General features: G+C 41.2%; 1 protein-coding gene across 1 annotated transcript in view; it reads right to left on the bottom strand.

Annotated features, from left to right (window-relative positions):
• The window catches only part of qsox2 (quiescin Q6 sulfhydryl oxidase 2), an 86,387-nt gene that overhangs the window by 22,009 nt on the left and 40,951 nt on the right, over positions 1 to 23,427 (bottom strand). The window contains exons 7-10 of the mRNA XM_070863745.1: positions 19,783 to 19,926; positions 16,921 to 17,050; positions 6,242 to 6,364; positions 4,836 to 4,986 (exon numbers count right to left, since the gene is read on the bottom strand). Coding sequence (XP_070719846.1) covers positions 4,836 to 4,986; positions 6,242 to 6,364; positions 16,921 to 17,050; positions 19,783 to 19,926 — 548 coding nt within the window. The remainder of the gene's footprint in view (positions 1 to 4,835; positions 4,987 to 6,241; positions 6,365 to 16,920; positions 17,051 to 19,782; positions 19,927 to 23,427) is intronic.

Here is a 23,427-nt window from a genome sequence, read left to right as displayed (position 1 = left end):
CCTCCCTTCCCCTCCCCCCCCCCCCCCCCCCCCCCATCTCCTTTCTCCCCCTTCGCTGTCAGAAACACAGACAGACAGAGAATGAGAGACACACACAGACAGAGAGATAGAGACACTGACAGAGACACACTGGGGGGGGGGCGGGGAAAACCCAGCACGCTGTTGGAGGGCTCCCGGTGCTGCAGTCGGCAAGTAGAAAATGTTTTATTTATTAATTTTTTTTGATTGATTTATTGATGTATTTATCATTTATTATTGATGATGGCTCTTTATTTGTAAAACTGAAGTGTTTAATGTTTGTAAACTTCCCTTTAAACCCCCCCACCGCCCCCATTCCCTCCACCTGATTTGTAACCTATGCCTGATTTTCTAAAGTGTAGACAAGGTTTTTTCGAGCATACAAAAATCTTCACTTGCTCCATTCTAAGTTAGTTTGGAGTAATTTTTCACTGACGAAACTTTGAAAACAGGCGCAAGTGGCTGGACACGCCCCCTTTTGAAAAAAAATTCTGTTCCAAAGTGAAACTGTTCTAACTGACTAGAACTGGAGCAAACTAAATGACGAGAATTCTGATTTCTAAGATACTCCGTTCTACACCAGTTGCTCCTAAAAATTAGGAGCAAATTATGTCGAAACTTGGGGCCATAATAACTGCCTAGGCTACACGTGATATTGAACAATAAAAAAGTGTAAAAATATTCCCTTTTCTGACACCAATATTACTTGCCTTGAACAATACAAAATTACAGAATGGGGAAACATTTAAAAAAAATACATTAAGACTAATTTTCTGTACAATAAAATTTCTTCATTTAATAAGTGTAAAAATTATCTGTCTGAATAGCTTTGTCGGAAATATAAAAATGCCCAGCAGCTTGATCAGCATTCAAGAGAAAAAGAACATTTTAGGTCCGACTCCATCAAAAACCTTCGTTCAGATACTAATTAACCCGCTGCACTTTTCAGTAGTCTATTTATGGCTAATTTAGTCCAGAACATTTTAAATTTGGTTTACACAACACCTTCATTTAACTACACATGATTGAATGAGGTTTATTATTTTGTACAACCATTTGTAAACTAGTTTGTACTTAATAAAAATTACATATTACAGAATCTTAGCAATGCAAGTCATAATACACCAGCCTGTGCATTACCATCTTATTTGGATTTTTGTGTGTCAGCTAAGAGAGGGATCTATACTTGATTAAAACACGCCACTTTTCAACATGTAATCCTCCTATCCTTGTCCTTGCTGCTACCACTCCTAACTTCTGCAATTTAATTTATCCTAATCTTTAAAGTGGACAACAACCTAAACCTACCTGCCATGCAGGATTAACTGATCTTCACTGGTTACACTAGTCGATATGGATAAGTAATAAGGAGCAAGAAATTTCTACACATAATCCACCTGTCTTAGCTGACCCAATTCTTCAAACAGCATAATAAGAGTAACTCACTATCTGATTCATCTCATTAGTGTCCAAACGTCAAAGACCAGCTGGTGTAAGGAAACTAAAGGGTAAACGGCAATTTCCCGATTTTCTCTCCTCCTCCCATGAAGGGAACGACTCATTCTGGGGTACAGTTGCACAGGTACCTGCAGTCTCATTTAACTGATCATTATGTGCGGGTCTTGAATGTATGTCTACCAATGTTCCCGGTAATTTTTTTTGTGCCGCATAGCCCCTTTAAGGGGCTGTGTGGGCCATGGAAAATAACGCGCATGCACGGTTTTTGCATTGAAAATCCCCGGAGTGCTTTGTGGCAGCATAGCTTACAGGGAATATTGGTGCCTGCCATAGGCCAAACCCAATTCTGTCCTCATCGTTTATTTTCCAACAGGGTTAAGGATGAACCAACCTGCTGACTTTTCCCCTCACTAGCCCAGGAGCAGTGACAATTGCAGCTACCTCTACGTGATCAGCCAATCCATCACAAACCAAAGATTAAACAGAGCTTTGTCGGTTCATACCGCACCAAGTAACAAAAGGAGATTGAAAATAGGGATAGGGTCACTAAGGGATGAGCAAAATAAGCTCACAGGAGAGGATACCAAAATGGCAGGGATAATGAATAGGTACCTTGACTCAATTTTAACTGAAAAGGGAAAGGAAATGGCACTATCCAAGATGTAGAGGGGAGTACACCACCAGTTAAGATAAAAAGAACATGCTTGACAAAACCTCAGGTACAAATGGATTGCACCCATGGATACGCAAACTAGGGAGGAGATAGCAGAGGCACTAGTATCCCAATATAAAAATTCAAGAGAAAGCAATAGCGCTAGAGGATAGGCAGATCACAAATCTAATCCCCATCTTCAAAAAATGATGATAGGATTAATCCAGGGAACTAGACCAGTTAGCTTAGCATTAGTGGTATGAAAGATACTGGAATCTGTGCTAAAAGAGAACAAAAAAATGCTAGAGACAGCGAATATATTAGTCAGCATGGATTTCTAAAAGGAAGGTCATGTTTTACCAACCTTATTGAATTCTTTGAAGCAGTAACAAAAAAAAAAATGTAGATAAGGCCAATGCACATGTAGATAAGGTCGAGGTACACATGGCCTTCCATGAATGCATCTGATAAGGTGCCACATGAGACTTATGACAAAGGTCAGGGCGTGTGGAATCAGCAACTGGTAGCAGAATGGATTGAAAGACGGCTACAAAACAGAAAGAGGGTAGGAGTCAAGGCAAGTTTTTCCAGACTGGCAGAACTTAGAAAGTGGTGTCCCACAGGGATCCGTGCTGGGACCACTGTTGTTCACTAAATACATTAATGATTTCGACTCAGGAATTGGAGGTACAGTTTTGAAATTTGTAGATGTTACCAAATTAAGGGAAATATTTAATATGTGGAGGACTGCACCAAAATACAGGAAGATAAACAGGCCTGCAAAGTGGTCGGATAAATGGCAAAGGCATTTCAATACCGCAAAGTGTGAGGTGTTTCATTTTGGTAAAAGGAGTAAGGTGCCCACTTATTAATTAGAAAGCAAGAAACTAAATGGGGTCGAGGAGCAAACAGATCTGGAAATACAGATACACAAATTGCTAAATGTAGACACACAAGTTGATATGGTCTACATTCCACAAAAGGATATTGAAGCACTGGGGAAAGTGCAGAAAAGATTTACAAGGATGTTATCAGAATTGAGAGGATGCAACTATTAGGAAAAATTGAGCAGGCTGGGGCTCTTTTCTCTAGAAAAAAGATGACCAAGACCTGATAGACGTCCTTAAAATCATGAAACGGTTCGACAGGGTGGATGTGAAGAAACTGTTGCCACTTGTGGACAAGTCCAGTGCAATGAGCCATAAATACAAGATAGCCATTACCAGATCAAATAAAGAATTTAGGGGGAATTTCTACCCAGAGTGGCTAGATTGCAGGTCCCATTTCTGGTGTACTTTTCCAATTCCCAGGTGCATTCCATGTGATTTGCTGGATATGGATCAACACACCCAACATGGAGGCTTTTCTGAAGTCACAAAACAACTGCTACTTACACTCTCCCTTTTGTTGTACAGCAATACAACAGTTCTAAAAAGTACCATTAGAAATGGATTGTGCACCAAAGCCAACACACGGATTTTTCTCCAAGATTGTGTTTTGCACTACCTAAACCACGGGAAGTTTTTAAGCAAATTACTATTCAGCACAGCAATAAAGATAGGTTGCTGTTGCACTAGAGACCAGGAACTCCCACTCCAGGGACTTGAGCACATAATCCCAAAGCATTACTGAGGGAGTCAGAGCTGTCATCGTTCGGATAAGACATTAAATCATCCGCCCCATCATGCCACTATTTTGAAGAGCAATAGTTATTGCTTGACCAATACCACAAACGTCATTATCATTGTTGATTGTGGAACCTTGCTGTGCACATTGGATTCCACGTTTCTCACATTACAACAGAGACTACACTTCAAAAAATAATTGGTTATAAAGAACTTTGGGACATTGAGGTTGTGAATGGTGCTATATAAATGCAAGTTCTTTCTTTCTCTTTCTTAGAACTGCAAGCCCCTCTTCCTATAGTGCAATGCATGTGTGGGAGTCCCTGCATTACACTGTCAGCTATACTTGCTGCTACTTGTACTGATGAATGCCACAATTCTGCGTTTGAGAGTTTGCACATATACTGAGCTCTACTCCAAAGGAGCATCAACTTTCTCCCAGTATTAAAAACCCAACATCACAAAGTGCCCCTCTGGTCCAATAGGTTGGCCAAGCAGGTCTTCAAACTAATGCCGGTGTTGTACTACACTGAGGCCCAAGCAGTGAGAGACAAGCTACTGGCAGTGTTCGCACCTCTTGGCTTGAGGACATTCCGGGTTTAGATGGTTTCCCGACTCTCAAATTATATTGTATCCTTTGAGCCGATGCGCATCAGAAATTGCTTCTCATTGACTGAAGGGGTGATATATATAATGGCAGCCAAAATATTACCAAATCACAAATGGTCAAATCCTTATACCAGTAAAACAGATAGCATAGAAATGCATTGCACACCTGTATACCTACACAAACACCATTCTGTTTTATATATAGGAAGCACCTCACTCAAATTGTGTGTTGGACTAGTCTTTAAACTACCAGCATTAACCTTCTTGACTGTTGTCATAGCTTTATGTTTCTTAAAGAACAAAATTAAATGTTCAATCTCATGCCGATAGGAAGTCAATGATCAACTTGTTCATGTGCATAAGTACCAATGCTATTTGTGCGAACATCCAGGGTAAACTGGCTCTATAATGGTCGGCTTTCCTGGTCATTATTAACTTTTCAGGCACAGTAAATCTTTTTGGGTTACATTTACCAGAAAGGATTCGCATTTCGGGATGCGTCGCAGCTTGTACCGTCAAGGTATGGAAGAGTGTCCAGAGCGAGCATGGGTAACCTCGGTACTGGGGCTGGCTGCCCTGGCAGCCCACCCATTCTATATGATTGGTAAGAAACATTCCAGATATCTGGAAAAGAAGGATGCACAAATAAATACAACAGGATACTTGTGCAGTCACTATTTAAGGTACATCGAAAGGCCTTAATCCAATTATTTGAAGAAAAAAGAAAATAACCCAGTGTTTTAATAATTTCTTAAATTAACACCTGGAAAAGGTTAATCATCTGGCTGTTGGATTCCCAATAAAAAGTCTGTTTCCTGTTAGCTGATTTATGGAAATGCACGGACAGTAATTCTAAGAAGTTCATCACGCAGCCTTGTCCCACTTTCCCCAAACCGAACTGCTTGGGGAGGATAGACATGTTGGAAGAAAGGCTGGCTGGACACACCAATGACCTTTATGCTCGTTCAGTTTATGTACATAATAGATACTGGAAAGCTTGCTATACACTCTGATGCTGTCTTAACCAATTCAAAACAGCAACCAAGAGTTAAAAAAAAATGTCCACATCATCTGTCCCGTGTAGCTGGAGTGATACCCAAGAAGAGTCTCACGATTCCGTACTATACTATATATTTCTTTTCTTCGTGGTCCAAAGCTAACAGAACAAAAACAAATGAAACAACATTACATAGATTTGAATCGGAGAGGAATGTAGAAAAACAAGTGGTTTTCAGGGGTTGTGCATTGTACATCTACTTTGGGGGCTTGCATGCAAAATAAATGAAGATCTCCCTCCACCGAGTGGTGCAAGAGTCAAATGTGACATTAGTTTGGGCATTCTTGACACAGGACCTGTTGGTCCTTTGCAAGTGCAAAGCAGTCAGCACCGATACACGGCAACACCAAGACGCACAGAAGAGGGACCTCTAAATTTCTTCACCACCCCTCCCTCACCCCCAAGTTATCTAAAAAAAAGTAACTTGTCGAATATCACATGGTTTTGGGTGGAAAGAAATTCCTGTGTACAATGAGATCTATGGGCTAAGCAGAAACCACGAACAGATGGAGAGCTATTTTTGGACAATAAAATATACTTTTCAGGAGACAGTGTTGTTCTTCAATCCTCAGCTATTACTAAAACAGCAGATACAAAACGTACAGAAGTTAGAATGCAAGTGCACCTTATATAATGTCTGAATAAATAGAATAGTCACAGCTCCCCTCAGTCCACTGCAGGAAACAAATCCAGTTATCTAACAAACTTTCTACTATACCTGCAGAATTGTCTTTTGAGAAGTTGTATGTCAAAAGAAAAATATCCTCCTTTTACTACTAAAGAATGCCAGACAGCCTTTTCAGTGAAGAGCGAGACACTTACCCTCATTTTGTTATTCACCAAATCTAGGATTGCATCATAAGGGATTTTGTCTAATGGAAGGCTCACCAACCACTCCTGCAGCATTTCCAGTAACTTCACAACTGGCTGCGGACCAGGGAACAGCTGTCGAAAAATAAGAAAAATTACCCGTCAAACCAGATCTTCCTATGAGCTAAAGATTAAGGAGTATAGAATTAAGGAAAGTGTAGCAAACTGGATTGAAAACCAGTTAGGAGGGAGGAAATAATTCAAGGGCAGTTTCTCAGAATTGATGCAAGAAGGTCGCGGTTTCCCATAGGGTTCAGTTCTTGAATCGCCTCTGTTCACATCAATGATTTGGCTATATATGGCTAGAGGGAGTGGCAATCAAATTTGCAGTTGACAGAGGTAGCACCTCAAGCGGATAAGACCATTAAAAACAGCTAATAGAATGTTAGATCAAGAGGTTTAGAATATAAAAAGTTGAGATGTAAAGTCGAATCTATTAGAACCGTAGGAAGACCACAGCTGGTGTAGTGTGTGCAGTTTTGAGCTCCATATATAGGAAGGATGTTGAGCCAAGAGAGGGTACAGCACAGATTCACTAGGATGCTGCTGGATATGAGAAAAGGGGCGGCCCATTTAAAACTGAGATGAGGAATTTCTCTGAGGGTTGTAAATCTATGGAATTCTCTGCCCAGAGAACTGTGGAGGCTGGGTCATTGAATATATTTAAGGCAGAGATAGACAGACTTTTGAGCGATAAGGGAGTAAAGGGTTATGGGGAGCAGGCAGGGAAGTGGAGCTGAGTCCACGATCAAATCAGCCACGATCTTATTAAATGGCAGAGCAGACTCGAGGGGCCAAATGGCCTACTCCTGCCCTTACTTCTTATGTTCTTATAAAGACAAAAACAGACTTTATAAATTGGGGCTTGTTTCTTTAGAACAGAGGAGATTATGAGATTTTTGATTGTTCATAATTTTAAATGCCTCAGAGTGGATATAAACAGACTGTTCCCAGTGGTTAAGATATCTGAAATGAGGGGACAGAGATAGAAGATTAAATACAAGAGATTTAAGACAGACAGATGAGGCACTGTGGAGTGCACTACTGGAGTTGCGATTGAAGTAGAGACCATATCAACATTTAATAGTTGGTTCAGGAAAAGGGAATAGAAAGGCTCACGGGGAACCAGGTGGGCACAAGAGATTAGGACTATGGATCCTGTGGATGATAAACAGCAACACAGTCTTGTTGGGCCGAACAGCCCGATTCCATGTTCTAATTTCTATGCAATTCTTAACCTACGACAATGCTAAACCACAATCCCACATTAAAAAGCAGAGTTTAGCTAGAACAGGTATTGCTAGTTATGGAGAAATGCAGATATAAGCAGGTAATTCATTCTAATTGTACTCGCAGACAAGAAGAAAGCAATCTTCAAATAGGTCTTGAAGTGCAGAACAAGCTTTCGTCCGTATCTACAGTAGGAGGTTCCTAGGATAGAATCCTAAACTAAATCAATCTGCCAATGTTATGTTGATCAACACTTGGACCAAGAGCAAGACGACTATCTCATTAGACACAAGGTTGAGGGTTATGAAGGCAACCGAGGAAGAATGCAGCTTGATGGTCCCTGAGCTATCAGGACTGCAGAAAGATCAACAATGAAGTCAATGAATGAAGAATGAATAATGCAGGATTTAAGATTAAAGATTAAATAATGTTCCTGGTCACTTCCTTTATTTGAGGAAAGAGAGAGCCTTTGCTCAGGAGATTAAACGAGCATAAGACAGGATGGAGCTGAATGTGCATGTGCTCTGGAAACAGCAGGGTTGATGGATCAATGAAGGTTACTCATTCAATGCATTACATTCTGAAATACATTAATATATGTTTACCTCTCACTGTCGTACTCCTCCCCAGAAACAGGACAAAATCTACCTTGAGCTTTCTAAATACCAATAACAGATGCTATGATTCATTACTCTATTAGATTACCTTCTGTCACTGAGGCACATCTGCCAATTGTTATAGCCAGTTTGTACTTCGAGATTAACAAATAACATTTCAATTCAAAAGAGAGCCCTGCAAGCAATATAATATATTTGATTTGTGATCTCTTCAAAACGAATGGCACGCAATACCGTATTTGTGCCAATACCAGGTTCAGCACTTAAATCCGTATGTGGATTAAGCAGAGCTGTTCCACGTGTACGATGGGCAAAGCTGCAGTCACCGTTCAAGCTCATTCGTTGTGTACCGGATGACAAGAGCTGTGTCCACAATGCAGGCATATTTGCAGCCTATTGTGGACTGGCATGAAACCAAACCAATAGTGTAGCATTGTGGACCAGCATCATGACAGCAGAAGATGCAGGTTCAACCTTCAGGTCATTGATTTCAGCCACGATTGTTTGGGGTTCGGGGGGAGGCGGTTAGAGCAGCATTAATTTCCGATATTGCAACAGTGACTACACTTCAAAAGTACCTCATTGGCTACATGGAGTACTGGGGTACTGGAGTACTGTGCACAGTTTTGGTCTCCTTATCTAAGGAAGGATATACTTGCCTTGGAGGCAGTACAGCAGAGGGTCACAGGATTGATTTCTGGGATGAGGGGGCTGTCTTACGATGCGAGATTGTGTAGAATGGGGCTTATACTCTCTGGAGTTTAGGTGATCTCATTGAAACATACACAATTCTGAAGGGGATTGACAGGGTAGATGCTGAGAGGTTGTTTCCCCTGGCTGGAGTGTCTAGAATCAGGGGGCACAGTCTCAGAATAAGGGGTAGGCCATTTAAGACAGAGATAAGGAGGAATTTCTTCACTCAGAGGGTTGTGAATCTTTGGAATATATTCCTGTCTCTGAATATATTTAAGGCAGCGATAGATAGATTTTTGGAATCTAGGGGAATAAAGGGATCTGGAGATCGGGCGAGAAAGTGGAGTCGAGTTTGATGATCAGCCATGATCTTATTGAATGGCGGAGCAGGCTCGAGGGGCCATAGGGCCTACTCCTGCTTCTTGTGTCTTATAAAGCACCTTTGGGATGACTGGAGGTTGTGAAAGACGCTTTATAAATACAAGTTTTTCATTGCAAGCAGGGGAGGGTTCTCCTCCTACCCCTTAGTCTTTCGACTGAAGACTATGCACCCGAAAGGAGATGACACATTGGGAGAAAACCAACAGAAAGAAAGAGATAAAATAGTCTACAATTCCTTTATGAAAGAACCCATGTGGGACAGCCTCTTCAGAGAAATTCTGAAAAGGGGGGAGGGGAGTTTACTGCATTCACTACGCTTGAGTGCATACAAAACCCACCATAATCTGCATTGTAATGAACAGAAATAGAATTATTACCCAAGTAATAAATCAAGAATGCTGAAAAAAAGCTGTATTTCCAAACATTGAGCAACATAATGGGAAAAATTGTTGCAGACCAGCATGCTCTGCAATTTCATTTGACGATTTAAAGCTGACATAATCTTGAAGGGGCTGGCATTATGGAAAAATATCTGTCTGAAAAACTCTAATCCCTGCTGTCAGTTAGAGGATCAAATCTGTAGATGTCGCATTTTCCTTGAAGAAAGTGGAGTGTTAATCTGGCCATCACATTATCTCAGCCAACTGATGTTATTTAGTTGAAGGGCTGTTACGGAATAAAAGGGGGATTGCATTTATAAAGCTTCAAAATAAAAATAAAAAAGGTCATGGAGAAAGAATTTTACTCGGTTGGCATTCTTCAATCCAGCAAATTATTCAGTCACATCAAATAGAAAAAACAAATCTGAACACAGCACATAACCCGATAAATTATCAAGCAGCAAAATAATAATCCCTTTGAGTGCCACTTTCTTTAGAGTATAGCTAGAATTTTTCTTGCAGGGTTGAGTGCTTGAGGGCACTTAGGGCTATTCCCAGGAGAACTGCTGAAAAATGTGCCACCTAGAGTAAAAAATTTCTTCTAAACACAATATATTAAACATGCTGAAAACTTGCTTGAACTGATGAACAAAATTATCCATTTAAATTTGCTGACTTTTAACAACAACTTCCATAGATATTGCCTTTCGCGTCGCAAAATATCTCAAGGTGCTTCATAGGGACGCTATAAAAGCAAAATTTGACACCGAGCCACACAAGGAGATATTCGGGCAGATGACCAAAAGCTTGGTCAAACAGGTAGGTTTTAACGAGCGTAAGGAGGAAAGGAGAGGCAGAGAGGTTTAGAGAGGGAATTCCAGAGCAGCTGAAGACATGACCACCAATAGCTGAGCAATTAAAATCAGGGATGCTCAAGAGTTGTGGTTGTGGGGCTGGAGGAGATTACAGAGATCAGGAGCAGCAAGGCCATGGAGGGATTTGAAAACATGGTTGAGAATTTTAAGTCGAGACGTTGCTTAACCGGGAGCCAATGTAAGTCAGCGATCACAGGGGTGATGGATGAACCTGACTTTTAACTAACAATTTGGATCTGGTCTGGTCAGGCCATGCATTAGTGCGTTGATTCACTGTACTAGAGTGATAGCATGTGGGTTCACAGCAGTGAGTCCCTGTATGACCGAATCCCTGAACTTACCTCTGCTGCTGTGGTGGGAGTGCAGAACACGTTTCCTGACATGGGAGGGAGGATCATCTCTGAGCCACTCATGCACTGCTGGAAAGTGAAAGTTCCAGAGCAGCAGAGTGTTGGTGCAGCCGACCTGGTCGGTGCTTCAAAGAACTTGCATTTACGTAGCGCCTCCGAACATCCCAAACCACTTTGCACATCAAACAAAAAGTACTTAATTAGCTGTAGTCACTGTTGTATTGTGGGAAACACAGCAGACAATTTGTGCACAGCAAGCCCCCACAAACACCAATGTGATAATGACCAGATAATCTGTTTGTGATGTTGATGAGGTGGTTGTCGAGGAGGGAGAGGTAAATCGGGAGGAATTGGACAGAAGTTTAACATGAAAATTAAAAACAGTAGTGCGACTAGACTGACTGGATCAGTGAAGCACAGAATAGAGATCACTTGCCATTGGCAGGGCGAGTCTCGATTGCGGTCCCTTCCACTATAGACAGAAATTAAGCAACCTCTGCAACCCACCTTCCCTGTACAATCTCCACACAGAAACAGCAAGCTTCTACAAAGCCTCAGCCAACACTATTCACTACTTTAAGCCCTTCACTCATTTTCATAGTTGTTATTGTCAAAATGGAACTCAATGAAATATTGGTGGTATGGTGTCCATTACAGGAAATAGGTTACATCTGAGCCATTATTAGAGCTCTTTAAGTGTCTTTATGCACACATTTATTGCACACTTCACAGATATTAAAGTGACCACTTAACTAAATATTTTGTACTTTTAAAATGTTTAATTCCTGAAAAAAAACCTAAACTGTGCCTTTTACCATCTGCACTACTAAATGAGAGAATTTAAACACCAATCGAACAGAAAACAAGCTCAAACTGTTTTTTAAACATCTTAACTTATATGAATTTGGAAAAGCTTACAATCTTTCAACTCTAGAATATTCGGGAATGTAATATTCAGTGATTGGAACATCCAAGAGTTGAGCAATATTTTTTTTTAAAACCTCCATTTATTTTTAGTCTATTCCACCCCACTCTATTCTCCTCTGCATGGATTACTCATTGCTACCAGAAGCCTGCACAAAGATCAGTGATGCTCTGCAATCTGCAAGCAGGAAGCGTGCTAATAACACAAGACAACTAACTATGCCAGTTAATCCCATCCATCAAACCCAAGGTCCAATGCCGCAGAATCAAAAGCAGTGCCATCTGGTGGCCGGACTGAGAACGCTCACAATTTTCTCCAAACTGCAGCAGTTAAGTGGATTTAACGGACCAGACAGTTGTTAAGAGTTCCATCTGCTTTGCAAGACATGGGGGTCAAACCTAGCAAATCTGCAGTTTTAAGTCTTCTGTATTGACAGCATGAGATAATTAATGCCGCCCTCCTCCTTTTAAAATGACTATGTGACCTAGATCTGACTGGATTAAAAAAAATTAAAAATCAGTTATGCTTTTTAATCCATCTTGTATATACACATACATTTGCAAACTTCATTGCTAAATGCATGTTATAATTTAGCAGTCGAACATCTACACAATCAAACCGACTTTTAGTGTAAACTTGCTAGAATTGGTTAAATAGATAAATCTTTGCAATTACAACTCAAATCTTTTTGCGAGCCAGTGTGATTAACAGCTTATACAAAGCTAAAATGAACACTGAAACAAATAGTTTTTGAAATTTTGGCAAATAAAGGAAGTGTTGTTGCGACTCAGGAATCAAAACCGGGTAGACAATTCCCCATTTACATCACTGCCGAGAAGTGCTGGGCCAAGAACTTTTGGATGCTCAAGCAGAAGGCAAGAAAAGCAGAGTGCTGTCAGACACAGACTTCATGCTGGTGATCCCCACATATTGAACTACTGATCTTGGGCTGTTTGGTGCTGGCAAATTGCTCCCTGGTGGCCAAGTTTCTTCTTTGTGAAGGGAAAAATCAGAAGACTAATCGCAGGCATTTCATGGACTTCAAAAAACAAATTGAACACCTCTCCAGAACCCTGCCCACTTGGCACCCTGATGCAGCATCACGTGGGCAGAACTAACAACAGTAGTAGGTGCCTCAAACAGGCAGATGCTGCATTAAACTATTAATCTGGTGGCATTCCAGCCTGAATATTAGTTATAAAATGCTGAATATTAGTTATAAAATAACGTAGCACAAGCAGAGAGGTTTGCTAGGCCGTGGAAGTCATGGCAAGGACACAGTAATACTAAGATAAGTGAACATCAGCCATTCTTTAAAAAAAAAATAATGTTTTGCCTTTGTGTCAATGGCCATGCATTTATTTTCCCTGCAGCACCAGTACTGCCACCAACGAATGGGTCGTTCTCTGGTCAGCGCATTAGCATCGCTCCAAGCATAAAATCTGACTTGTTTGGAAGGTGAGAAGAACTTGGAGAAGGGCGTTGGGTAGGACAGGCTGCTTAGGAAACACTGAGCGGTACTGGCACTCTGGCATCTGCAGAGCGAGGTTGAGCATTCCGCACTTTGGCAGGAAGCGCCACTTCTGAAAGAAAACCGGGAAAGCAGGCCCCAGTGGCACCAATAAAAAGATGGAAATGCCTAACTAATGTTGGATGTTTTCTTGGAGGCTCCTCAAATCATGCACACCTTTCTCTGTTACATTGCTCCAAAGCCACGTTCCCTTTAAGGTGCGTGGCCACACAGCGCTCCTGCACAACCTGTGAGCTGGCTTCTAACTTGAAAAAACCATTCATAAGCAGACGTTTGAATGGACCGTGCAGACACTAAAAAATGACAGGGAACATTGCTCCAAAGTAGACATGCCAAGATGATTAAAAGCCATAGCATGGCCCAATTGGCTGCAACTGCAAAGATGCCACCAACCATTTCTGCACTCTGGTACATCTATTGTCAGCTGTGGCTCAGTGAGTAGCACACTCACCTGAGTCAGAAGATTGTGGGTTCAAGTCCCACTCCAGGAACTTGAGCACAAATAAATACCTAGGCTGACACTCTGGTGCAGTGCTGAGGGAGTGCTGCACTGTCAGATGGAAATTAAACAGAGGTCCCGTCTATCCTCTCGGGTGGACGTAAAAGATCCCATGCCACAATTTCAAAGAAGTGCAGGGGAGTTATCCTGTGTCCTGGCCAATATTTATCCCTCAATCAACATAACAAAAAAAGATTATCTGGTATTTATCACATTGCTGTTTGTGGGAGCTTGCTGTGTGCAAATTGCATGCCATGTTCCCCACATTACAAAAGTGACTACACTCCATTGGCTGTAAAGCACTTTAGACATCCCGGTGGTCGTCTTTTTGACTGAGCACAAATACCTAGGCCGACACTTTGAGTGCTGCATTGTCGGAGGTGCCGTCTTTCAGATAAGACATGAAACCGAAGCCTTGTCTGCCTTCTGAGAAGGACATAAAAGATCCCATGGCATTATGCGAAGCGGAGCAAGAGAATTTCCCAGTGTCTTGACCAGTATGTAACTCTCAACCCAACATTACTACAAAAAACACACTATCTGGTCATTAATCATTGCTCTTTGTGGGACCTTTCTGTGCATTATTTGGCTGCTGCATTTCCTACATTACAACAGCAACCAAACTTCTAACGTACTTAATTGACTATGGCACTTTGGGACGTCCCGAGGTTGTAAACAGGCTAATTACAAAAGCAAAATACCACATCAACTGCAATTCAATTTAATTCTCCACTCCACTCCCACTCTGACCTCTCCGTCCTCGGACTCCTACACAGTTCCAATGAAGCTCAACTCAAGCTCGAGGAATAGCACCTCATCTTTCGTTTAGGCACTTTACAGCCTTCCGGACTCAACATCAAGTTCAACAATTTCAGACCTGAACATCTACCCATCTTTGGCTCTGATGTATTTTTTCTCTATTTCCTATGGCAGCTGGTAATTATTCTGCCATTCACATCCTATCTACACTCATCTTTTTCTAACTTCTATTACCATCTCAAGTTGTCCCATCATCCCTTTTGTCTCTCAAAAATCACTCCCATCTTCCACCCCATCACAGATCTTCCCTTTTGTTCTTTCCTCTCCTCCCCTCCCCCTTTCAGTGCTCCTTAAGAATTTGTTCATTTCGAACATTTGCCAGTACTGATGAAAGGTCAGTCTCTCCACAAATGCTGACTGACTCGCTGAGAATGCCAGCATTTCATGCTTTTATATCTAATTACAAGTTTGTTCTTTCTTTATAGTCAGTTGTTGCCCGAAAGGAAGCTGCAACCAAGTCTCAGGAAAGTTTTGACACCGATCTATGGGGGATGATGATAGGAAGTGACAGAGGGTAACCCTCCTCACAACCACCTCCACTTCTGCAGCCAAAGAAAGAGCTAGGTGCTGTTGCTACTCAGTCACTCTCATAACTGCAGCTTGGGTTACCTTCCCTGCGTTAAGTCTGCTGTGCCTTCAGCCACGGTCTGAAAATGGATCAAAATACCTTCCGAGACTCCCCAAAAGCTTTCATCACCTTATTGTGACAGGCCCCTTTTATTGTTCCTGCCAATTTAAAATTCATTTGCATGCATTTTCTGGTTTCCACCACTAGAGTACGCCTGACAACTGTCTGAATCTATATCCAAATGAGGCAACGAGCTGACCACAGAAAATTGGGTGCACACAGTACGCAAGTCTATCTGAACCTACCACCAGTTGTTCATACGCAACACCAAAAGCAGTTCTAGACCAAAGAATCTTCTAAGAGCAGGTCAAGAATTGCTTGATTAAATACATTTTGAACCATACTTAAAAGCCATGTTGACCTAAGATTATTTGCCATCGCCCTATCCCACTGTTATTGTCGTGATCTAGTTAGATCTCTCCCAATAACTGGGCCACAAAAGAGTTGTTCAAACATCCATGTAAATCAGTGTATAGTCACTGGCATTGAGCCAAATGGCCTGTTTCTGTGCTGTACATTCTATGTAACCACATCAACTACAATCCAATATTTTAAACAGGGTAAGTTTTCAGTTTTGATTTGTTCAACAATTAGTTTTTCTGCCCACTCAGTATCTGAATTCCCCATGCCAGCTTTTTGTCTAGTATGGGGAATATTTGATCCAGTATCATTGGAATCTTAAAGGCACATGGAAGTGGTCTGGTGATATTTATTGCATTCATTTAAGTACATTACTGTAATGTGACATAGTACTTCATTTATTAAAATTTAGTCCGGCAAAAAGGAAAATCAATTTCAAATAAACTAAAGCATATTAGTACAACAGGATTTCCCAGTTTCGGGACTGGTAAATAAATGTGGCCTTTTGCATGTGTGTTATTTTGTGAAAACTTTGATTTTTTTTATGATGTACAACCCAGTGCCATGTTTGAATGATTATCCAGAATGTTTCAAACAAAAATTGTTTGCCATGTTTAACTCTACCTGTCAATCATCCACTGGAAACGTCACCCACATACTCACCCATGGCTGTTCCACATTCCCGATTATTCTGCTTACAATTCCTGAACTGTCTGAAATAAGCATTTTTAAAATTGCTAATTGTCTAACCCTATACAGAAGATACATTGAGGAAATAAGAGGCTGAAATATGGTAACCCGATCAGGGAAGGCACATTTCAAAGCCCAACAACTGAATTATAACTTTGAACAGAACTGAATTCGATGAAATGTTGCAGCTATTTAAGCTATTATAATGAATACAAAGAGATCCCAGCTACATGTGCAGCTGTGGCTCAGTGGAAAGCACTCACGTCTCTGAGTCAGAAGGTGATGGGTTCGAGTCCCACTCCAGAAACTGGAACACAAACTCAAGGCTGAAGCTTCAATGCAACCAACATCACTAAAACAGAGATTATCTGGCCATTGACACATTGCTGTTTGTGGGACCTTGTGGTCACATTGGCTGCTACGTTTCCTACATTACAACACTTCAAAAGTACTTCATTGGCTGCAAAGCGCTTTGGGACGCCTTGGGTTGTGAAACGAATATAAATGCAAGTTCTTTCATTTCATAAATCCTTGACAGTCATTGCATCGTTTCAGAGGCGCTTCAACGGTGCCAGACAGGAATGTAATATTCTATCTTGGGTTTCAGTAGTCTCTTGAAAACTATACTGTAAACTCAAGTGTCAAAAACACACCTTTGATAGGACTGTAACAAAGTTCTTCAAGGTAGTCAGTTCTGGCCCCTCCAATATCTTGTGACTAGCAAGTTCCACTCGCAGCAAATAGTGCAAACCAGACTCCAGGTCAGCCAAATACATCTTGCCCCTGAAAACAAAGGGAGGCTTAGAAACAAGTACATTTCAAATAACTTAATTATTTGCAGAGTTTACACATTTCTTTTCGGTATAGCAAGAATTGGAAACAGAAGCTCTTTAATTATTTGTTTATCGAGGAGGGAGAAAGTTATTTTTTTTAATTTAAAAATGTTGTTATAAAATTATGAGGGTCCTGGATAGAGTGGATAGGAAGGAGCTATTTCCCTTAGCAGAGGGGTCAACCACCAGGGGGCATAGATTTAAAGTAATTGGTAGAAGGTTTAGAGGGGATGAGTGGGGAAATTTCTTCACTCAAAGGTTGGTGGGGGTCTGGAACTTACTGCCTGAAAGGGTGGTCGAGGCAGAAACCCTCATCGCATTTAGAAAGTACTTGGATGTGCACATAACCTCAGGGCTATGGACCGAGCTGGAAAGTGGAATTAGGCTGGATAGCTCTTGGTCGGCCGGCGCAGACATGATGGACCGAAATGACCTCCTTTCGTGCTGTAAATGTCTATGATTCTATGAAGATAAAATATAGAGCTTGTCCAAATTGCACAGTGACAGTTTAATTACGTCACAACAGAAAAACACAGGTTAGAATGCCGATGCCTGAAGCAGTGAATTTGGAGTCATTTAAGTTTCCTGCAGTTTCTTCCAGATGTCAACTCATCAGCAACCTTTCAATTTTCCCTGATCTTACGATGACATATAACCAATGAATCAGTTTTGCACATTTTATACTTCCTCCTCCTCCAAAAAATTAAGCACAGCAATCTGGAAAAAACTTTGCTTTGTGAATTCTGTGTATAGCAGAGACATAGTATAAACAATAAAGCATTGGAGGAGTGGGGTAGAGAGTCTATAACAGGACTTCAGTTTGTCAAGCTATGTTGTAAAGAGAAATAGTTCAGAATGGAGTACAACTAACAAAAATAAGCATACAACTGTAACAGAATTATAAATCTGCACATCTATAGCCAAAGAATCACAGAAAATTAGAATACAAACCAATCTGAAGAAAACCAACTTTGTATGCAGTATAAAAGTAGCAATAAATTTAGTTTTTATTAAGAGGCCTTTATTGCCACTATTTTTATCATTGGCTTGTGCATTATAAAACAGTTTGTTTTTTATACCAATTTACCATTCATGCCCAACACTGAATTAATCAGAATTCACCCATGCATAAAATTGAACAGAATCACAACTATTTTTACTAAATCAACTACTCATGCTAGTTATTTTTGTCCTATTAAACGTTTTCATAATTTCACCAGAACTACCACAGTAGAGTATTTCCCAGTTATTTGCTGCCATCAAACTTCTCTACCCTGCTTCGCCAACAGATGGCAGAACTGCACTCCCACATAAATCCCACTCGACTGTGCAACATGCGTTTTACAGGTTGTGGCAGATTCTCTACCATACAATAGTGAGTTGAACTGAAAACTCATTTTAGAAAACAAGTTGATTAGAATGCAAAGCTACTGATGTATCTATAGGATCTGAAGAGAAGCCAGAGATGATCACCTTTTGGTAATGATTTCTGTGGAGAGACCAAATCAATTTGTCTCAGGATAACATTCCTTGGGCTTCTTTTTTAAAAAAAAGACGGCAGAGCATTTTTTGTTGGTTTCCTCAGAGGAGATTGCGACCCTTTAGATGCATAATTTCTAGTTTCAAAACCAGGTGTAAGATCGCTATACAAGAAGAAAGGCTTGCATCTATATAGCACCTTTCACAACTACCAGACATCCCAAAGCACCCTACAGCCAGTGAAGTACTTTTTGAAGGTGTAGTCACTGTTGTATTGTACAAAACACTTCTTCAAAACAAAGGTTTCCTGACATTACTGTGCAAGCCTTATTTCCACATGGAACATAGTCATATTTCCTACATTATAACAGTGATACTTCATTGGCTGTAAAGGGCTTTAGGACATTCTATTGTTGTGAAAGGCGCTATATAAATGTAGATATTACACACACACATTTTATATATATTTCCACTGCCATCGTCAACCTTTTTAACAAAAACAAGAACCAATAAGGTGGGAGAGGAGAGGGAGCACAACACAGATATTCTCCTGTTCCGCTTTATATTTATTTAAATTAGATTCATCCATTTTATGCTCAACAACCTCAGTAAAAGAATGGACCAGCAACAGCAAAGTTGTACCAGAAGCCTTTTCTCACAGAAGATGGATTTTGAAAGCAATATTTATAATTTCCTCTTTTAAACGATTAATTAGCTATGAAGCACCAGGGGCAGTGAGGACATGAAAGCTGGCACACAAATATAAAGTTCCTTCTTTACAACATCTGGGTGGCAAGACAAGCAGCAGAATTCTCAACGTCCCAATCACTAGGACAGGACATTTGCTGCTGGCCTCAGTCTGAAATGAACAAGTGGACGATACCAACATGCCATGCTGTGAATTGATGACATTCCCATCAGGCAGATGAAAGGTTACTCACGATAACAAGAACATAAATAGGAGGAGTAGGCCATACTGTACCTCGAGTCTGCTCCACCATTCAAGATCAAGGCTGATCTTTTACCTCAACTCCACTTTCCCACCCTAGCCCTTGATTCCCTTAGTGCCCAAAAATCCAGTCTTGACTTTACCCAACAATGGAGCATCCACAGCCCTCTGAGGCAAGAGAATTCCCAACGATTTACAATCACAACCCGATTATCTGCTTCTAAAGGCATCAAGTTTTGAAAAGAAAAACTTACCGATCAAAATCTTTCCATGGCTTTACGAGACCGCTTAGCTCTTCCTTCTGCTTCACAGGTACAGTGTTTTGGGAAGATAATCTCTTTGTTACCCCCGACAGTGACTTTAAATAGGAAGAAAAGAATGATCGCAGAGGCTTTTGCCTGTTTTAGAAACACAGAAAATGTTATGTCAAGTAACTATGTCATATAGTTAGCATATTCATAATATTTACTAGCTCAGACATTCTCATACACCAAGATATTTTTTTTCCGTGTTTTCACAAGATTTCTCACAAAAGTTCGGTTTTCAAATGTCACTAGATTTCCCCATGAGCCACTTAGGTCTTGTAACTACCCAAGCTCAGACATGCAGATACAGAAGTCAGACACAGAGTGTGCCTTTCAAATAACCAATTTCAGGGTTATACACTTCGCATGCAAAACTTTAAAAAAAATTCAATCTGAATGAATACAAAGTATTTTAAGTTACTGAAATTTGACTGCGCAAAATTAGAAACAATTTTTCCTGGGGGAAACTCTCAAAATAAAATCGGACAATCAGTCTAAAACCATCAATAAAGGCCCCAGGTAGGAAAGGAAACTTTTACAGCCAATATGCCCAAAAGGTGGCAACTGAATTAAATTACAATAGTTTTCTTGTATGTGGTGTGAAGACCCATACAAGCATCAGGTCAATTGGCAAATTGTACATGGAGGATGTTCAGAATCTAATGAACTACGTTCATATAAAAACAGACATGATGATTGCCTGCATATAGAACATGCATTAAGATTACAGAGCTCAGCATGTAAGGAATAGAACTCAAGTTAAAATCTATTGGATATTTTTGCAAATACTTAGTTCAAACATATGTTTATGAAAGCGATCTACATACAAGTGCGCATGTAGTCACCAGCCCAATAAAAGCCACTGTAGGGAATGTAGGTGAAGCCTGATAAATTATTTTGCAGAAATAAAGTATCACAACCACTTAGAATGATGGGTGGCATTGGAAGGCAAGAAGAAAGGTAACAAAATGGAGGAGTTTGGGGAAACGCATTACATCGAAACATAGAAAATAGATGCAGGAGTAGGCCATTCGGCCCTTCGAGCCTGCACCACCATTCAATAAGATCATGACTGATCATTCACCTCAGTACCCAGTTCCTGCTTTCTCTCCATACCCCTTGATCCCTTTAGCCGTAAGGGCCATATCTAACTCCCCCTTGAATATATCCAATGAACTGGCATCAACAACTCTCTGCGGTAGAGAATTCCACAGGTTAACAACTCTGAGTGAAGAAGTTTCTCCTCATCTCAGTCCTAAATGGCTTACCCCTTATCCTTAGACTATGTCCCCTGGTTCTGGACTTCCCCAACATCGGGAACATTCTTCCTGCATCCAACCTGTCCAGTCCTGTCAGAATTTTATATGTTTCTATGAGATCCCATCTCATCCTTCTAAACTCCAGCGAATACAGGCCCAGTCGATCCAGTCTCTCCTCATATGTCAGTCCTGTCATCCCGGGAATCAGTCTGGTGAACCTTCGCTGCACTCCCTCAATAGCAAGAACGTCCTTCCTCAGATTAGGAGACCAAAACTGAATATTCCAGGTGAGGCCTCACTAAGGCCCTGTACAACCTCCCTGCTCCTATACTCAAATCCCCTAGCTATGAAGGCCAATATACCATTTGCCTTCTTCACCGCTTGCTGAACCTGCATACCAACTTTCAATGACTGATGTACCATGACACCCAGGTCTCGCTGCACCTCCCCTTTTCCCTATTTACCGCCATTCAGATAATATTCTGCCTTTGTGTTTTTGCCACCAAAGTGGATAACCTCACATTTATCCACATTATACTGCATCTGCCATGCGTTTGCCCACTCAGCTAACCTGTCCAAGTCACCCTGCAGCCTTTTAACGTCCTCCTCACAGCTCACACTGCCACCCAGCTTATCTGCAAACTTGGAGATATTACACTCAATTCCCTCATCCAAATCATTAATGTATATTGTAAATAACTGGGGTCCCAGCACTGAGCCCTGCGGTACCCCACTAGTCACTGCCTGCCATTCTAAAAAGGACCCGTTTATCCCGACTTTCTGCTTCCTGTCCGTCAACCAGTTCTCTATCCACGTCAGTACATTACCCCCAATACCATGTGCTTTAATTTTGCACACCAATCTCTTGTGTGGGACCTTGTCAAAAGCCTTTTGAAAGTCCAAAATATACCACATCCACTGATTCTCCCTTGTTCACTCTACCAGTTACATCCTCAAAAAATTCCAGAAGATTTGTCAAGCAGGATTTCCCTTTCATAAATCCAAGCTGACTTGGGCCGATCCAGTCACTGCTTTCTAAATGTGCTGCAATTTCATCTTTAATAATTGATTCCAACATTTTCCCCACTACTGATGTCAGGCTAACCAGTCTATAATTCCTTGTTTTCTCTCTCCCTCCTTTTTTAAAAAGTGGTGTTACATTAGCTACCCTCCAGTGCATTAGGAACTGATCCAGAGTCGAAAGACTGTTGGAAAATGATCACCAATGCATCCCCTATTTCTAGGGCTACTTCCTTAAGTACTCTGGAATGCAGACTATCAGGCCCCAGGGATTTATCGGCCTTCAATCCCATCAATTTCCCCAACACCATTTCCCGTCTAATAAGGATTTCCTTCAGTCCCTCCTTCTCACTAGACCCTCGGTCCCCTAGTATTTCCAGAAGTTTATTTGTGTCTTCTTTTGTGAAGCTGAACCAAAGTACTTGTTTAACTGGTGGAGGCAAGGCACCTGAAGGCTCTGTCTCGGAAAGCGGAATGGGAAGGAGGTTGAGGGAAAGCAAAGGCGGCCTGATTCGGAAGAGCCGAGGCCAAGCGCTTGCTCATTGGCATGGTAGAGATTTGTAAGCAAATATGAGGATATTGAATTCAACATGTTGGGAAGAACAGTAGTGACAGAACTTAAACAGTGCAGGCTCGGATGAGGTTTGGGCGAGTTGGAGCTTTAAGTAGGGCGGAGCTCGAGGTTAGCAAGGAGCGTATTGAAGAAAATCAAGGCAGGAGATGGTAAAGACGTGAATAAGCTTTTCAGCAGCAATGGTGAAGAGGCAAGGACAAGGGTGGTTCATGTTACGGAGGTGGAAATGGGAAACTTGGTCACAGATAGGATATGGGATCTGAAGCTCAGCTCAGGGTCGAACAGGACACTCAGGTTGCACACCATCAGGTTGAGTCTAAGCAAACAGCCAGCGAAGGAAAAGAATTAGAGGCAATGTTGTAGAGCTTTTCGTGGGTTCGAAATCGGGATGGTTTTGATTTATACAATGTTGAGTTGGAGAAAGTTCTGGGCCCACCCGCACTGGAAGTTGGTTGACAATCCTCAAACTGATTTAACAAAGAATCCTTGCAGCAAACATACATTCAAAATCAAAGTCCCAGAGATAACAGGCCAGTCAGCTGGATCTTTGTGATGCGCATTGCTCTATAATTAACTCTCACTTGAATGTCAGATTCAGTCATCACCGATTTCTAAAAGGCAGGTCATTCTTAACCGATGATAAACTTGCAGAAGACCTTTGTTAGACTGCAGTTGGAGGATTGTGTAGCGCTTGGTGCAAGAAAGGGCTAATCTGCTTGAAAGCCTGACAACAGCAGCTAT

Source organism: Pristiophorus japonicus, chromosome 20, assembly GCF_044704955.1.
Source record: "Pristiophorus japonicus isolate sPriJap1 chromosome 20, sPriJap1.hap1, whole genome shotgun sequence".
Classification (NCBI taxonomy): Eukaryota; Metazoa; Chordata; class Chondrichthyes; family Pristiophoridae; genus Pristiophorus; species Pristiophorus japonicus.
Note: the sequence above shows the minus strand (reverse complement) of the source record. Positions and strands in the feature narration are given on the sequence as shown.